The sequence below is a fragment of the Tetrao urogallus genome (genome assembly GCF_951394365.1).
Source record: "Tetrao urogallus genome assembly, chromosome: 2".
Classification (NCBI taxonomy): Eukaryota; Metazoa; Chordata; class Aves; order Galliformes; family Phasianidae; genus Tetrao; species Tetrao urogallus.
This window is the reverse complement of record NC_136814.1, coordinates 102,939,015-102,956,017: the sequence shown is the minus strand read 5'-3', so window position 1 is coordinate 102,956,017 and position 17,003 is coordinate 102,939,015. Positions and strand designations below refer to the sequence as shown.

The 17,003-nt window shown below is 45.7% G+C and overlaps 1 protein-coding gene across 1 annotated transcript; it reads left to right on the top strand.

Moving 5' to 3' along the window:
• Positions 1 to 6,660: 6,660 nt before the first annotated feature.
• LOC306958879 (WD repeat and coiled-coil-containing protein) lies at positions 6,661 to 11,713 on the top strand (the record flags this gene model as incomplete). The annotated part of the gene is made up of 3 exons (XM_079550498.1): positions 6,661 to 8,544; positions 9,963 to 10,080; positions 11,442 to 11,713. The coding sequence occupies exons 1-3, from the start codon at positions 6,667 to 6,669 to the stop codon at positions 11,711 to 11,713; spliced, it is 2,268 nt and encodes a 755-aa protein (XP_079406624.1). The 5' UTR covers positions 6,661 to 6,666.
• Between the last annotated feature and the right edge of the window lie 5,290 nt (positions 11,714 to 17,003).

Here is a 17,003-nt window from a genome sequence, read left to right as displayed (position 1 = left end):
CAGTGACACGCCTGACTTAAGCAAATATATTGCTGGTTCTGAAAAAGTCTGTCTACAAATACCCTTGGAAAGATTATTCCAAAGGAATGCTGTCATATTAAAAATCATTATGTAGAAATAATAGTTTTAACCAAATCAGTTATAAAACAGAACATTTCTCATCAAAAGGCTCTCTCACTTTTTATACCCCGTTGTTTTAGTTTTACGTGTTATGACGGGACACAACAAACTGAGACTAGTCAGGAGACACAGCTTCCTTCTGAGCACTTGCACACAAAGCCACATGACAGTGGATGGAAGGTTTCCTACTCCATTCCTTCTGTCCTAAAGCAGAGCTTTTGACTATTCACCGTTTATGTGCTTTGCCTTTTGGCTGGATGGGGATGGGGATGTGGAGCAGAAGCTGCTGCAGAGACACGGCTGGTAGCTACTGCTGCAGAGAAAGGCAGCAATCCCGTCTCACTTTGTCCCTGACTTAATCTCCCCAAACTTTCGCTGATCCTCATTGTTCTTCTAAAGACTGGAGCCACATGGAACTCCCTCCGAGTCCTTTCACTACAGAGCAGAAACATTCAGTTATGCCTACAAAATACTGTGAGCCCTTCTGGCTTCACGCAGCCAAAGTTACTTACATATACTCAGTGCACACAATGATCCCATTCACACATCCCACAGCGATGTCTGCCTTCTTGTAACAGCATGATATTCAGCCAGGTCTTAGTCATTTTCTGCAAAATTGCTCATCTTTTATTATTTTTATTACTAATCGCTTCCCAAAAGTAAGAAGAAACCCAAAGCATCTTTACTGTAATAGCAAAAAGCAGTTAAAATGCATGTACATTTTAATTACTGATCTTAGGCTTTTACCACATCTAGTTTAAGGGTCTAAATTACACAGCAGTGCCTCACTGAGCTTTCCATTAAGAAATAATGATGAGATCTTCTCGCTTATTCAGTGATGTCCATTGCCCGGATTAAGCAGATCTCATAAAATGTTATATTTATGAAGTTAACAGCAAGTATCTTCAAATTATTCAGTTCCCTTGCAATATTATGTTCCTTGTGTGAGGAAATATTCAATAAAAGCAGAGGAAGACTCTATGGAGCACATAAATAATGATACTACAGCATGTCTCTTCATTGCATCCATTTCATTTTCTTTCCCTGCCATTCTTCAACAGGTATTCATAATTCTTTCCCAGACTGTCCTACATTTTTATTAAAATTGTGTTTCAAACTAACTTGACAAGCAGATGCCAAAATGATGCTGCAAGGTAAGTTATGAGAACACAAATCCATTCTACTTCATAGAATCATAGACTGGCCTGGGTTGCAAAGGCCCACAATGCTCATCCAGTTCCAACCCCCTGCTGTGTGCAGGTCACCAACCAGCAGCCCAGGCTGCCCAGAGCCACATCCAGCCTGGCCTTGAATGCCTGCAGGGCTGGGGCATCCACAGCCTCCTTGGGCAACCTGTTCCAGTGCCTCACCACCCTCTGGGGGAAAAACTTCCTCCTAAGATCCAACCTAAACCTGGCCTGTCTCAGGGGAGGTTGCTCATTGCAGGAACTGCAGTTTTGTGAAACAGTTCAGTGTTCAAGGACAAACCTGACTCAATGCAAGAATATATATACTTTATAATGCACTGAATGAGCATGACCATAGGAAATTATGTCTACAATTTCAGCTTTTTTTTTTTTTTCAGCCCTGTGGAGAAGAACCTGGGGGTCCTGATAGATGAAAAACTTAATATGAGCCAGCAGTGCGCTCTTGCGGCTCGGAGGGCAAATGGTATCCTGGGCTCCATCAAAAGAGGGGTGGCCAGCAGGGACAGGGAGGTGATTGTCCCCCTCTAGTCTGCTCTTGTGAGGCCCCATCTGGAATACTGCGTCCAAGTGTGGAGCCCGCAGTACAAAAAAGACAGGGAGCTGTTGGAGAGGGTCCAGAGGAGGGCCACTAGGGTGACTGGAGCACCTCCCCTATGAGGACAGGCTGAGGGAGCTGGGCTTGTTCAGCCTGGAGAAAAGAAGGCTGCAGTGACCTCATTGCAGCCTTTCAGTACCTAAAGGGAGCCTACAGAGGGGAGGGGAATCAACTCTTTGAAAGGGTTGATACGCGTAGGACGAGGGGAAATGGTTTTAAGTTGAGGGAGGGGAGATTTAGGTCGGACATCAGGGGGAAGTTCTTTACCCAGAGAGTGGTGAGGTGCTGGAACAGCTGCCCAGAGAGGTTGTGGATGCCCCATCCTTGGAGGTGTTCAAGGCCAGGTTGGATGGGGCCCTGGGCAGCCTGGTTTAGCATTTAACATGGAGGTTGGTGGCCCTGCCTGTGGCAGGGGGGTTGGAGATTCATGATCCTTGAGGTCCCTTCCAACCCTGGCCATTCTGTGATTCTGTGATTTTTAAACACAATTTCTTTTATGTAATTTCACTGTCCAACTTTCTATTTTACGTACAGCTCCTAAGGGTTTTGCATCCCTGAAGTAACAGAGGCAGCATATATGTCAGCAGTAAACGCCTTGAAGAATCTAGGGGGAAAATAGAAGAGAGAAAACAGATGTTTACTTGCATACAGCCACTAATAAGCACAGTGACTACAGCTGTGTAACTAGCCATGCCTAGTGGCCACTGGCCAAGCAGCCCATGGTCACTTTCATGCTGTTCTACAATATCAACAACCATCCTGTGGTGACACAAACCAGACATACCCTATTGGCCATAGAAATAGCCAATCTAGGAGTAATACTAACTACCCTCTTACCATCCAGGCTGATCAGCCATCTGATAGGCTGAGACAATTCGATTACAACCAAAAGATTACACAACTGGCCATATTTGACAGATTTACAAAGGACTACATGTGTTTGTAAAGTCTGTGGCTTGTTTGTAGAACTTGGTTAAGATTTAAGTGTACATTTATGAGAAAATTCACACGATGAAAATAAGTTTTTAAAAATGCCTTATTGTATGATTCTAGGCAAAGACAGTAGAGCCAGGAGCTGGATTTGATGATCCTTATGGGTCCCTCTGAAATGGGGATATTCTATGATTCTATGAATGCAAAAATATCTTCCAAGGCATTTTTCAGCGTGGTCTTTCCTCCTGACACCTGATACATTCATACAGGAAGAGAAAAAAAATCAGGTCTTTTATAGGGGTATAACGGCACTGAGGAATTCAGCTCCTCTGCAGCAATCTGTCTGGTATAGCCCTCTGCTGGCCCAGCTCTGCCTTAAGCACGAGAGAACAGCGCAGCCCTTGGGTGCCGGGCACGATTTACAACACCATATGGCCATCCCAGCACTGAAACGAGTCCCCCAAAGTTTTCTTTCCTGCATTACCTTCAATCTTTCAAAGTCATAGGGCACATCATTAGTGCTACAGAAGGTGCACATTTTGGTCACCCTTATTTATTTGTAACAAAAGGACAACAGGCTCTCTTGTTCTCTGCACTGCAGTGATCCTGTGCCAATGCCAGTGACTGATGTAATACAGTGTTGAGTGTTCCAGCACATACAGTCCTATAGAGAGAAGGCAGATGAACTGGAAAATTTCACTTTCTCACCAACCCAGAGGGAGGGTTGGTGAGAAAGAGGGAGCAGAAATTCTCAGTGCTGTTCAGTGCTTACATTTGCACTTCATAGAATCATAGAATCAGAGAATGGCTTGTCAGAAGTTCCAACTCCCCTGCCACACGCAGGGCCACCAATCTCCATATCTAATACCAGCTCAGGCTGCTTAGTGCTCCATCCAACCTGGCCTTGAACACCTCCAGGGATGGATGGAGCATCCACAGCCTCTCTGGGCAGCTGTTCCAGCACCTTACCACTCTCTGCAAAGAACTTCCCCCTGCCATCCAACCTAAAGCTTCCCTCCTAGAGCTAGAAGAGGAGCAGCAAATGCAATGATTGTCAGTGCTGTCTCTCAGGCGAGGCTCAGCTCTGCTCATCTGAGAGTCATAACATATAACCAACATACATCTGAGAGTGGATGAGGGACATACGTGTGCACGGCGACTGTGAGAACATTTCTATGGGAAGTAGATAATTTTTCAGGTTTCCATTTGCACGCTGTTTTTGGATTGTTCTCTTTGCAGTGGCGAGCATTCCGCACCATGTCTGCTGCTAACAAAGAAAAAGGAATGGAAAGATAATGAAAATCACTTTCACTTTGAGATGAATTCTCATAAGTCCCAGAGGATTAATTTATGGAGGATTAATTTATGGAGCAACACAGGAAAGCTGGCATCTGGCTCCACCGCTTTATTTTCTAAGCTAAAAGTAACCTCATATTCATAAATGACTGTCTCAAGCCTGAGGTTTTTGTTTATTTATTTATTGTTTTGCTTTCACAACGCAGAGGTCCCGAAGCCGCTTTCTTTACTGAGTTTAAATGGAACCTCAGGAGCAAAACTCCCCCTTCAGGCACGACGGCCGTCCGGGCGCCCGGAAGAAACCATCCGCGCCCCCCGCGGATTGGTGGAGCTGTGATGACGTCACACAGCGCGCCCCGCTGCCTGATGGTCGCTGTAGTCCTGCCGCCCTCCCCGTGGAGGCGCCGCCCGCTGCGTCACGGGGCCCGGGCGTGGCCGGCGGGAGCGCCGCGCGGGAGGGCGGGGCCGGGCTGGGGGCAGAAGGCGCTCAGGACGGCGTGCTCCGCTGCCGGTGGCGCTTCGCTGGAGTCGGTCTGAGCCGCCGGGCGGGTGAGGCTGCCGGCCGTGGCGAGCGGACCGCTGTGGGAGGCGGGGGAGATCGGTGCGGGCGGGCCCGAGCAGGGAGCGGCGGGGCGCTGGGACGCTCGGGCGGGCGGCACCCGGCGCGGAGCGAAGAGGGGCGGGCGGGCGCGTTTTGGCATTCTTTCTCGCCGAGGCTGCACAGCCCCGCCTTGCAGCCCAGCTGCGGTCCCCGCGGGTATCTTGGGGCGACTGGAGGCTGCTGGGGTGTGAAGCGAGGGCCGGGTGGCTGCGGGGAGACCTGGCCTAATCGGCGTGCCAAGGGTCGTGCCCGTGTGGTGGACTGAGGGGCGGGCTGTGGCACAGGGCTGTGTGAACTCGCCGGCCCTTGTGCCTGGTTTTATCTTCCCAGGTCTGCCGTGGGGAACGTGAAGCTTCTATTGTGGCAGAGGAAGGCACCCAGATGGCCACAAAGCTCAGTGTCTCGCTGTATCCTGTGAGGGGAGTTATCACCTCCTTTCCCTAAGTAAGTACTGCCGTGCAGAGAGCTGTCGTTCAGGTTGCTTACAGTGATCAACTCATGCTTCGATGTTTCTGCAGTGATTGAGGCTGGTGGTTGGAGCTTAGAGGACAGCCAGCTGGGTGATGAGGTACATCCAACTCCTCCGAGTGCTCTTTTACTGTGAGGAAGCATCCAGCATACTTAAAATCCTAGAATCATTAAGGGTGGAAAAGACTTGTCAGATCACCTAGTCCAACCATCCACCCACCACCAGACTTGTCCACTTGACCACTTAGACTTGTTCTTGACAGACATTCACTTAGTAGCTCTTCAGGATTATCGAATTCACGGAGCACCTTCTCTCCAAGGTAACCCGCTTCAGTGCTGAGCTGTCATTTTTTGTTTTAATTTTTCCTTCAGAGCTGACCTAAATCTCCTTTGTTAACACTAAGCTGATTATTACCTTGCACAGTGGACTTGGAGAAAATTGATAAGTGCTCTCTCACCAATGACCTGGTTTGTGTTTGCAAGTTTATTCTCACAGTTTTCTCCAAACTGAATGAACCCACTTTTTGTGTTTCTTTGGTGCTGGAGCTTACAAAACCTTTTCATTGTCATTGGACCATGAAGCTCAGAACTGGGCACAAAATGCCAGTGGAGATAGCACTTGCTCGTGGCTAATGGGGTAATTACCTCCCTGCTGTATGGCATCTCTCTTAAAGTTGTACTGACTTATTTTGCAGTGTTCTTACATTATTGAATTATTCTCTTTGTGATCTGTATTGCTAGATGAGACTGCATTAGACGGTGTTGAAGCTAGTGAGTCACTCATTATCAAGTTATCACAGTACAGTCATGCCTCAGGTCGATGGTTGTGTCCCCATTTGTGTTCTAAGTTCTTTTAAATTCTTCGTTGTACATTTCCTCAGAAAAATCTGCTTTGATATTAACTTCCTTCAAAATTTCACTTGCTCTTTTAGGAAGGTTTTGGGAATAACCAGGCAAGTGCTTCTTGCTTACCCTCTTAATACAGGATCAGATTTATAAATAATACATTAATGCTCTGTTATACTTGTAAGGGATTACTTTATCTGATCACAAATGGTCAATGAAGCTGAGAATGAGGAGGCAATATTTTGAAAATTTGGAATGCTAGAAGTTGTTACAAAATATTCTGAGAAGCAGCATCCTGTCAAATAGAATGAACAAACTGGTTTTGTGATGAAAGTGCAGCAGCCTAGGCCTATGTAAACATCACAACTTCTTTCTTTTAAAATTACATTTCACTATGAAGACATTATAATAATTAAAAAAAAAAAAAAAAGTAGGGTTGTGGATTAAGTGTAGGTGAGTATTGTGTACATTGCCTTGACTGAAAGGAAGAGTCCAGCACGGGGAGGGTCATAAGTTAAATATACATACAGATGTTTGCCTCTGTCCTCTACAATAATTTCTATTCTTTAATTTGTTTAGATGTCTCGTATCAAAAAGACATGGAGCTAGGAAAGGCAAAGCTGCTGAGAACGGGCCTTAATGCCTTACACCAAGCAATTCACCCTGTGCACGGGATTGCCTGGACTGATGGGAAACAGGTCATATTAACTTCCTTACATCTTCATAACGGAGAGCCAAAATTTGGTGACTCGAGCGTTGTTGGTCAGTTTGAACACGTCCATGGACTCTACTGGGGCCCAGGTCCCCCTGATGCCCCAGCACTGCTCGCTGTTCAACACAAAAAGCACATCACTGTTTGGCAGCTCTGCTTTAACGCTGCAGACAGAAATAAGCTCTTGGTTTCTCAGATCTGTGACATCAGTGAGCCGTTTCCAGTGCTCCCCCAAGGCTGCGTGTGGCATCCAAAGAAGGAGATCTTGGCCGTGCTGACGACGCGGGATGCCTCGGTCTTGCACTCCATTCATCTCAACAACTGTAGAATTAAAGCCGATATTAAAGGCAGCGGTCTCATCCATTGTGCTTGTTGGACCAAGGAAGGCAATCGCTTAGTGGTCGGCGTAGGCAGTGCCCTTCATTCTTATATTTGGGATGACGCTCAGAAGACTCTCAGTGCTTGTACTTTTTGCCCAATCTTTGACGTGGGAGGCTACATCTGTGCTGTAGAAGCTACTTGGAATTTTCAAATTGCTGTCGCTACTGAGCTTCCTCTAGACAAGATCTGTGGCTTGAATGCCGGTGTGGCTTTCGAGGTTCCAGCGAGCATTGAAACGGAATCCTTTCCCTCGCAGTCCAGCTTATGTGGTGAGGAAGAATATTCCATGGACGGGGGGAAGAAGGTGCTGGATGCTGAGAAGCCCATGTCTGCAGTTACATCTCCCGTGGATCTGACCCACATACTCTCTAGCAAGCCGGGTGCTGACTCCAGTCCTCTGCTTCATCTGAGGCCCAAGGATTACCTAACGGGAAGCGGCCAAGATTCTTCACATCTCATTTTGGTGACTTTTGAAAAAAAGGTGACCTCTACCAAAAAAGTTAGCATCCCGGGCATTCTGGTTCCTGATATAATGGCTTTTGACCTCAAAACTCAAACCGTATCAGTCGCCTCCAATACCTGTAACATTATTTTAGTCTATTCGCTGACTTCGTCCAATTTACCAAATATTCAACAAATTCAGCTAGAGAAAAATGAAAAACCAAAGGGTTTGTGCTTCTTGACCAATAAATTGTTATTGATACTGGTTGGGAAACAGAAATTCACTGATCCTGCTTTTCTTCCGTCTTCGAGATCAGACAAATACATGATCAGGTTGATGATAAAGGAGCTGATATTTGAAGCGGCTCCTTCAACATCTGCGTCGGTTAATGGGAGCTGTGCATCCGTCAGTGGGAGTTTGAATCTTTCAAACTTACCTCACGATGTCTCTACAGATGTTCACCCTCTTAGTCGTGGACTCTTGCTACCAGATCGCGCTGCCATCCAGTCCCCCACCAGCAGAAGAAAACTTATTGAGGAAATTAAGAGTCCTGGCTATGAACAGAGCTGCTTGTTGAACATCAGTGACCTCAAAGAAAAAAAGGTTTCCTTGAATTTTCCTCCAGCTGTTGAGTCTCTCAATGCTGAAGCACTTAATCAGTCTGCATCGCTGTCCACCACATCGCTGGCATTTTCTAACAAGCCAACGTCTCCAAAAAGACAGATAGAGACAGCTTCCAAAATACCAAATTCTTACAAAAACAACCTACTAAGTGAAAAGGAAGCAAGCTACTTTTCAAAAAATGTAGAAAAACTGTCTGGTAACTTTACTCAACTACAGCATCATGTCTGTGAATTAACTGAGCTGCTAAAATCGGGGAAGAGAAATCATTCAATGTACCCTTCTTCTCAGGAACCCCCTTTTATTAACATCACCTATCAGGTAACTCTAGCACTGTAAGCTTGAATGACAGTATCTGTATATGGATATATGGTCTTTGTAAAGCACAGGATTAAAGCTGCTGTTGGATTATACACAGGAAGGACAGGACATCATTGGTGTGAAGCTGAGCCTGGTGGGAGGAGGCCTGTGTAGGTGTGTTGTAGTTGGTAGGTACAGGCTCCTCAGGAGGGATGGGCAGGGAGTAACTGTATGGAACAGAGGGGTTGGGTTCTGTGGGGTTTGCAGATCACAGTGATGTGGTTGAGAGCCTCAGAGTGAGGGCCAAGGGACGCCCAAGAACACAGCTGGTGTTGTCCTCCTGGCTGAGTGGCCTGTAGTAGACTCCCACACTGACACTGATTAATTAATCTGTAAGAAGAGAAGAGATATGTCTAGGTCAGCCATCCTTATCTCTGTAGGTGGCTTCAACTTGTCTGACATTAAGTGGGAATATCACACAGGTCCAGGAGATTTCTAAACCACCTTGCTGATAACTTCCTGGTACAGGAACTGAATACGGGTACTAAGAAAGGTGCCATCCTAGATTTGTTGCTTGTGAACAGAGAGGGTCTTGTGGGAAGAGTGATTTTTGGTGGCCACCTTGGCCATAGTGACATGAAGCATTCGAGTGATAGGGGGAAAACTGCCAGCAAAGCTTTGGCACTGCTTATGGGGAGAGCAGACCTCAGGCTGCTCAGGAAACCAGCTACCAGGGTCCCCTGGGAATCTAGTTTTGAAGGCATCTGCTGGTAACTTTTTAGGTACTGCCCTAAGAGCACAGGAGCAGGCATTTACAGAATGTAGGAAGTCAAGCAAGCAGAGCAGAAGGCTGATTTGGCTGAGCAGGGATCTTCTTGGTATGGCCTCTAGAAATGAGGTTGTGCAGCATGGAAGGACTGCAGAGATGGTATTTACTGATGTAGGTAGAAAATCTGTGACAGCAGAAAGCTCACTTACAGTCAAAGCTGGCCAGTAATGCACAATTCTATGACACTACCTTGCAAATATTTAGCATATGCAAAATTGGTACATTTCCAAGTTTCACTCTTAACGTATCTCTCGTGGATGGGTGGCTGTGTGCATGGATGGCATGGAAGAGGAGTCAGGATTCACTTTGTTTCTGTCATTTTAAAAATTGCTTTGCTTTGCCCCGTGGGGGGATATGCTTTGCTAGCTTCTAAGGCTTAGAGCAGTGATGATCAGAGGTGAGACAGACAACCCCTGCTGATTTGTTGGCCTGTTCCTCGTCCTGGTTTGTGGACAGGAGTTCTTACCTGTTCATAAGATAAGGATCTGGGAGGGGGGGGGAGAGAACTTGGTGCTTTACAAACTTGTGATTCCGTTTGGATGGTTGTTATCTTGATATTTCTGCTTAAAAATAGATTGCTGTATCTAATGAGTCTTTCTTGCACTTGCAGAAGCAGCTTTCCAGAAATGATGCAGATGAAAGGCGATCTGTTATTCTTTGTGAGGGTAAACTCCGTCTAAGTGTCGTCCAGCAGATCTTCAACATCTCTCTTGTAGAGATGCAGCACGGTACGTTGTAATATAATTATCCAGTCATATAAACACTTGAAACACGGGTAACATTTTCAGTGGGCAGTGGCAGTGTGCATAATCTGATCTGGAGAAATAACCCCGAAGGTCCCACGTGCATGTTGATGTGCCTGTATACATGTCAGCTCTAAGTGGATTGCCTTTGGGATGCAGCCTCTCACGACTGCATACATTCTCAGCACTGTATTGCAGCTGCTCACCACTGTTTGCTGTCTCCTCACTTGCAGCTATCCAAAGGACTTCAGGTTGCTGTACTTACCACTATGCAAGTCCTACTTTTCTATAAACAGTTGTTAAAATGCTTGATGTTCCAATACACAGATAGAAGGGACAGGTCAATAACTGATGAATCTTTAAAAGGTTCTTTCTGCTGTTATTTTTGCTGAATGCTTGTCATACTGCAGGGTCCTGTAGTGACACACAGTGACTGCTGGTGCGACAGCCCAGAGGGGTGCAATATACCTAGGGAGAAAGGTAGGCAGGTTTGTGAATCTGATCTGGTGTTAGGAGGTAAATGGGCACAGCAGGAATGGTAGTTTTGAATTCCTGAATTGGATTGATATTCAAGGTTTGTTCCCAAATGAGATATGAAGCCAAAAGATTAAAGGGCCGTATGCTTTTAGGCTGCAATCTTCTCCTGACCTTACTTGTGCCGTGGAGTTCCATGATGTAACTGTATGAACAGCTGGAAGTGGTTCCCTGAATTCCCCTGCGCCCCCATCTTTATCTCATTACTTCATCAACTTAATGGATACAGCTATGACAGCTTCTGGAAGAACTGGTAAAAGTCAGTGCTTCTGACTTGGAAGTAATGATGATGTGAAGTCAAATAGCAAAATGGCCAGGTGCACGGGGTTGCATAATACAGCACAGTATTTCTTCCTCGTGTTTATTGGGATTAATTATATTGAACGTCGCAGAATTGTTCCTAATTTTTTAAAATTAAATTTGTCATACAGTTTAATAAATGGCTGTTTGTACAGTGCCTGCACAGCTTAGCCACTGTAGGGCAGCCTATGAACACCTAATTAAAACCAAGTCTGGATGGTTATGAATTCTATTCAGAATTTAATTCCTCTTCCACTTATTTAAGCGTGCATTTCTCACAGTCACATCTCTGAGTGGGAAAGCTGCTCAGGAAGCTGAGTTCTGCACGGTTGCTATCAGTCCTCTGTTTCTGAGATTATGCAACCTGCATCTTCCCATCCCTTTTAGTGCTACAAAAGCTGTAAGCATACAGAAGCGTTTAACTTTCCATTGGAGAAGAAGTAGGTTTTGTATACCATCAACATAGCTGATGAGAGGGATGTTTACGAACGGGTGCTCCTCTGTCTCCACAGGTTCATCTTGGATCGTTCTCACAGCAGACGGCGACGGCTTCGTCCCGTTGACGTTTACATCCATGCAGGAGGTGGTTGTAAGAGATGCCAGCATGAAAGGCTACAGTGCCCGATCCTCCAAAACGTTAGACATCATCAGTTCCACAGAAGGGTGCAGACATGCTGCTTCTGAAAGCCTGGATATCACCAGCTCTTTGGAAGTCCTCCGAGACTGCTCCTCCAAGGCTTTGGATGGCAGCAGTCCTTCTGAGCAGCCCAGCAGTAAAATGTAACTTTGGACAGTGATTTCGTAGTGCCTGTCTTACCATAGGAGACTTTTGAACTTACAGTTTAGGACTGCAAACTCTAATGAAGGTCTGTCTCAAACCTCTTTTGGATTTCTATCATCTTTGTTCACCATCGCTGTAAGTTATTGGAAACCTTAGCCTTTTTATTTTATTCTGAGATGTGTTTTTTAATATGCCTCTTGCAATGTATACCAGGTATTTGTATCAGTGATTGAAGATAGGAGGTCTTAAAGCAGCAGAGCTGAAGCTATGATTCTACTCTTTAATGTATTGGTGTTTTTAGATAATAGTAAACTTGCTTAATAAAGACATCTGTGAAAACACAGCATTTTTCTTCATTTTCTCACTTCTGCCAAATCCTGAAATATTGCCTTCTTATTCAGAAACAGGGAGCCGCTGTGTGCAGCAGAATGCATCTGGTTCTGCCCAGGTGTCAGATGGTGCTGTAAGGTTCAGGTGTAGGGAGTTAAGCCAACGTAGGGTCATGTAAAGGTCCTTAGTGCATGGAGGTGAGACCTTCTGTCCCTCCTGTGCCCATGTTTACTTGGCAGTGTGACTGTGGGGAAGTGACTGTCACGTGTGGAGGTGTGGGTGGTCAGTTGACCCAAACTGGCAGAAAATCAGAAGGGCAAAATTGAGAACAGGCTCATGAGTTCAGAAAGACACAGTTTAAAAGGTTAGCAGCAAATTGCTGTGTGTGCAAGCAAAGCAGAACAAGGAGTTCATTCAGCACTTCCCATCAGCAGGCAGATCTCCAGCAGCTTTGGGGGCAAGCAGAGCATCATTCTGCATAACGGGTACGTGGGAAATGGAACTCTGTAATGCCAAATGTTTTCACCCCCCTTCATTCTTTTCCCCCAGCTTTTATTGTTGAGCGTGGCATTGTGTGGAATGGAATGTCCCTTTGATGATCCAGCCTCCTTGCTGGGCAGAAAGTGGGAACAAAGGAAAGCCTTGATGCTGTGTGAATGCTGCTCAGCAACAGGTGAGGCACTGCTGTGTCAGCAGCTCTGCGCGGTCACAGATCCAAAGCACAGCGCCACGTGGGCTGCCGTAAAGAAAACTTACCTCCAGGGCAGCCAGACTTAGTCCATCTCCATAGGCAAAGCGACATTAGCTGCTTTTGATTCATTTTACAACTTCCTAGCAAATGCTTTCATTCTTTTCATTGATTTCTTTGTCTTAGTATTGAAAATTTCACTGTTTCCTTTGAAGAAATACTATTATATTAACAAAGTTGCCTTCAATATACAAATATATAAATATTAGCTTTTTATTGCCTATCTGTGTGCTAAAGTGGCAAAAGAGGATGCCCATCACCTGCTGCCCTGAGAGCCTCCAGTTTAAAGGCTGGAGTTCTAATGCCTTTGTAGTGAGAAACAGTGACATTTAGAGAACTGCACAGGTTTATGGACTGCATTTCCTGGATTGCAGCACCAGGAAAACACAGTAATCCAAGATTGCTACCCGTAAAATTAAAGCATGGTCACATTAAGCGGTTTATCGGGCTTTCAGTGACACTTAACTGTGAGAAGGAATCAAGTGATGAGATTATGGAATTGGAGCTGCTGCCTCTGCAATAATGTAGTCTCTTTTATGTTGCCTATTTTGAAATTTAGCCACTGTCATAAATCATCTGCATACAAAATATGATATTAAAGGTACAACAGAGCTAAAAGCTGCAAAGAAAATCTCTCAAGTCAGCCTGCATTGGTAGAAATGCTGCAGCTGAGGCTGGTGGCAACGTGCAGATTCTTCTCAATGGCTCTGATGATGGACAAAGGGTGAGTTTGTTTTGGAAATGGAAATTCTTCCTCATGGACAGCAGCTCATTTGGGCAGGATAAGAAAAAAAGAAACTGGTTAGCCATTATAAGCGTGGTGCTGTTACCAACATGACAAGCTGGTGGCCTGAATGGACACTAGAGTGAAAAGGTAATCTCCAAGTATAAAATTGCTCTAGGTAAAAGAGATGATGGAGCCTACAGAGCTGTGAAGGAAATCCCATTGATCCCTTGCTGAAGGTAAGTGATTGCAGAGGCACCAGCAAAGTCAAACAGGCAGGGGATGGACGTGGGGCTCCAAGGCATACCTCCATCAGGTGAACCTGAACAAGTGTCAGTCCCACAGGATCCTCACCACCTGTAGCAGAATGCAGCAACACTGAAGAGAGAAAGCAGAGAAGAACTTCATCAAGACCCAAATCTTCTGATTTAGAAAAGACACCTTTCCCTGCCATCCAACAGCACAGCTGCTCTCCAGCTGCGGTTAGAGACACTGCTCTGTAAGCACCTGTGATATTACTCAGGGACCCACCTTTCCTGCAGAGTGCTGTAGCTCCAGGATCATCCTCCCTCAGCTGTCTGCTCGGCTCTCTGTTTCACCAATTTGTGTTTTCAAAGGCTGCAAGATTTCAGGTGTAAACCAGAAAAGTTTCCTCTTCCACCTCAAGGACTGAAATGTACTTCTCTGTCTTTTAAACGAAGCCTCACAGTGAGTTAGCATGTGTTTATGCAGCAGATTTGGTGCTTAATGATGTGAAAGCTATCTAATTTCATATCTTAAACCTGTAACAGAAACTCATTTTTATAACCACGCTACTCAGCTTTCTTGCTAGTATCTGAACCACGGTCTTACAGAGAGTTAAGTTGGAAAAAAGAAGCACTCAGAGCAGCGCAAGGAACTTGTGATCTCAGAAAGAAATTACAAACAAGCAGAAAATCACTCACCTGTCAGTTGGGTGAATCCAGGTGACCTTTCCATCAATGAGGCAAGCAGCTTTCTGAAGGGAAAGCTTCTACTGTAACTCTTCGAGGCTGTTTTTCAATTTTTTAAGCAGTGATATGAAATTCATACAAGATATGTGACTACTGTACACAGAAGAGCTACTGGCTGTGCCCTATTGCATGAGACTTGGAACATCCTTGCCTTCTTTTTGCTTGTTTTCGAAGAGTTTGCCAAAAAAATATCAGGTCTTAGAGAACTCAGACTTCTCTCAAGGAAATTCCTCCTCTGAATCACAGAATCACAGAAGCACCAAGGTTGGAAAAGACCTACGAGATCATCCAGTCCAACCATCCAGGAAGATGGATGGTTGGAAGAGATGAAGGAGATGACTGGTTTAGTTTAGGGTTTTTTTTCTGTGTCCCAGAAAGGCAAGTAGAAAAGAAGATGAACAAATTATATCCGTGGACCCAAAAAAGCAGAGTTTAGCTCTGTCCACTTTTGAGGATTTTCCTTGAAGTACAGAATGTGTAGAAATCAGAGGATGCAGCAGGGATTGACTCCAGCAGTGATTATGCTGAGGAACAGAAGTGACATAAGGAATTAGTTCTCAAATCTACAGAGCCTCTCTTGAAAACCTGGTGACCTGAAACCTAAGGAGGTGCCCAGGGACAGATGTCCGATGTCACCTATCGAAGCGGGGGACTCAGCATAAGAGATCTAATCCCCCTAAGCTGCAACAGCCTGCAAGCCCAGGGGTAGACAGGACAGCACAATGGCTGGTGGCATTGCCAGCAGCAACTCTCCCCTGCAGTGACAGGGAACAGCAACTTGTCTGCACACTCAGTTGCGACCTGTAGGGTGACTGACTGCCAGCAGCAATGCTCCAGCTGGAAGTTTTCAGCATTATTTTTGAGCGGAAACTACAAAGGGGATAAAACTAGACATGTGACAAGCTCTGCTACTGACTATAGCAGCAACCAGGCCAGCCTAGAAGATTTGGGTGGCCGTGAGCTCACCTCACGCAAGGACAAGGAATCATGGAATCATGGAATCGTGGAATCATAGAATCATAGACTGGCCTGGGTTGCAAAGGCCCACAATGCTCATCCAGTTCCAACCCCCTGCTGTGTGCAGGTCACCAACCAGCAGACCAGGCTGCCCAGAGCCACATCCAGCCTGGCCTTGAATGCCTGCAGGGATGGGGCATCCACAGCCTCCTTGGGCAACCTGTTCCAGTGCCTCACCACCCTCTGGGGGAAAAACTTCCTCCTAAGATCCAACCTAAACCTCCCGTATCAGTTTAAAATCATTCCCCCTTGTCCTATCACTATCCACCCTCAAAAACAGCCGTTCCCCCTCCTGTTTCTACGCTCCCTTCAAGTACAGGAAGGCCACAATGAGGTCTCCCCGAAGCTTTCTCTTCTCCAAGCTGAACAAGCCCAGTTCCTTCAACCTTTCCTCACAGGAGAGCTGCTCCAGCCCTCTGCTCATCTCAGTGCCTCCTCTGGACCCGCTCCAAGAGCTCCATGTCCTTCCTGTACTGGGGGCCCCAGGCCTGGATGCAGTGCTGCAGATGGGGCTTCAGAAGGGCCGAGTAGAGGTGGACGATCACCTCCCTCTCCCTGCTGGCCACCCCTTTTAACGCAGCCCAGAACACAGCTGGCCTTCTGGGCTGCAAGCACACTCTGCGGGCTCATGTCCAGCTTCTCGTCCTCCAGGACCCCCAAGTCCTTCTCCACGGGGCTTGGGATCTCCACAGATCAAGGAGATCTTCTCCCAGTTTGTATAAATACCTGGGAATGGGCATAGTCCACGTTACAGAGGACTACCCAGGGACAGTTAATTCTCTTGTCCTTTTCTCCCTCTATTTGTGTAAATCCATTTATTGGAACAGTTTGTATGCAGGTGGGCATTCTGTCCATCAGACCCCCAGCTAGCTTAATCCACTCTCCCATGTTCTTAAAATTTATTTGGGTATTACTTGAATGAGAGCCCTGGGGAGGGAGCCTGGCCCTTCTTATTGACGATCAGGAGAGGCAGAAGGTTTGTGTTCAATTGGCTCTTGTATGAATGGATGTCAGTAAGAGAATCTGCTTCTTCCAGTCACATGTACTGAGCACGCATACGAAGTACACATTATTTAAAACTCACAAGAAAATGTACAAAGTTCATTTGTTTTATGGCCAACAATAAGCTGTAAAAAAAAGAAAATCACTAAAAAAAAGAAAATTACAAAAAACTTACCAGTTTATGGTCAAACTGTACAGTTGATGGTCAATCAACCTAGCTTACCGTGCAAGAAATTAAATGGTGGTGCTACACAGTTTAGAGGCAATTCCACATCTGATCTAGCAATAGTATCTTAGGCCATATTCAAGTTTTTCTGATCAGCCAGGAGTTTCTGCAACCTCTTTATCACTGGACTAAGATTTTGGCTCAAGTATGCTCATGTGGAATCTTTACCTTGTAGCTACAGATTCATAACAGCTGAAAGCAAAACCTATTAAAATTAATAGGCTTTACTGGGACTTCTGAATGCTTTTAAAGGA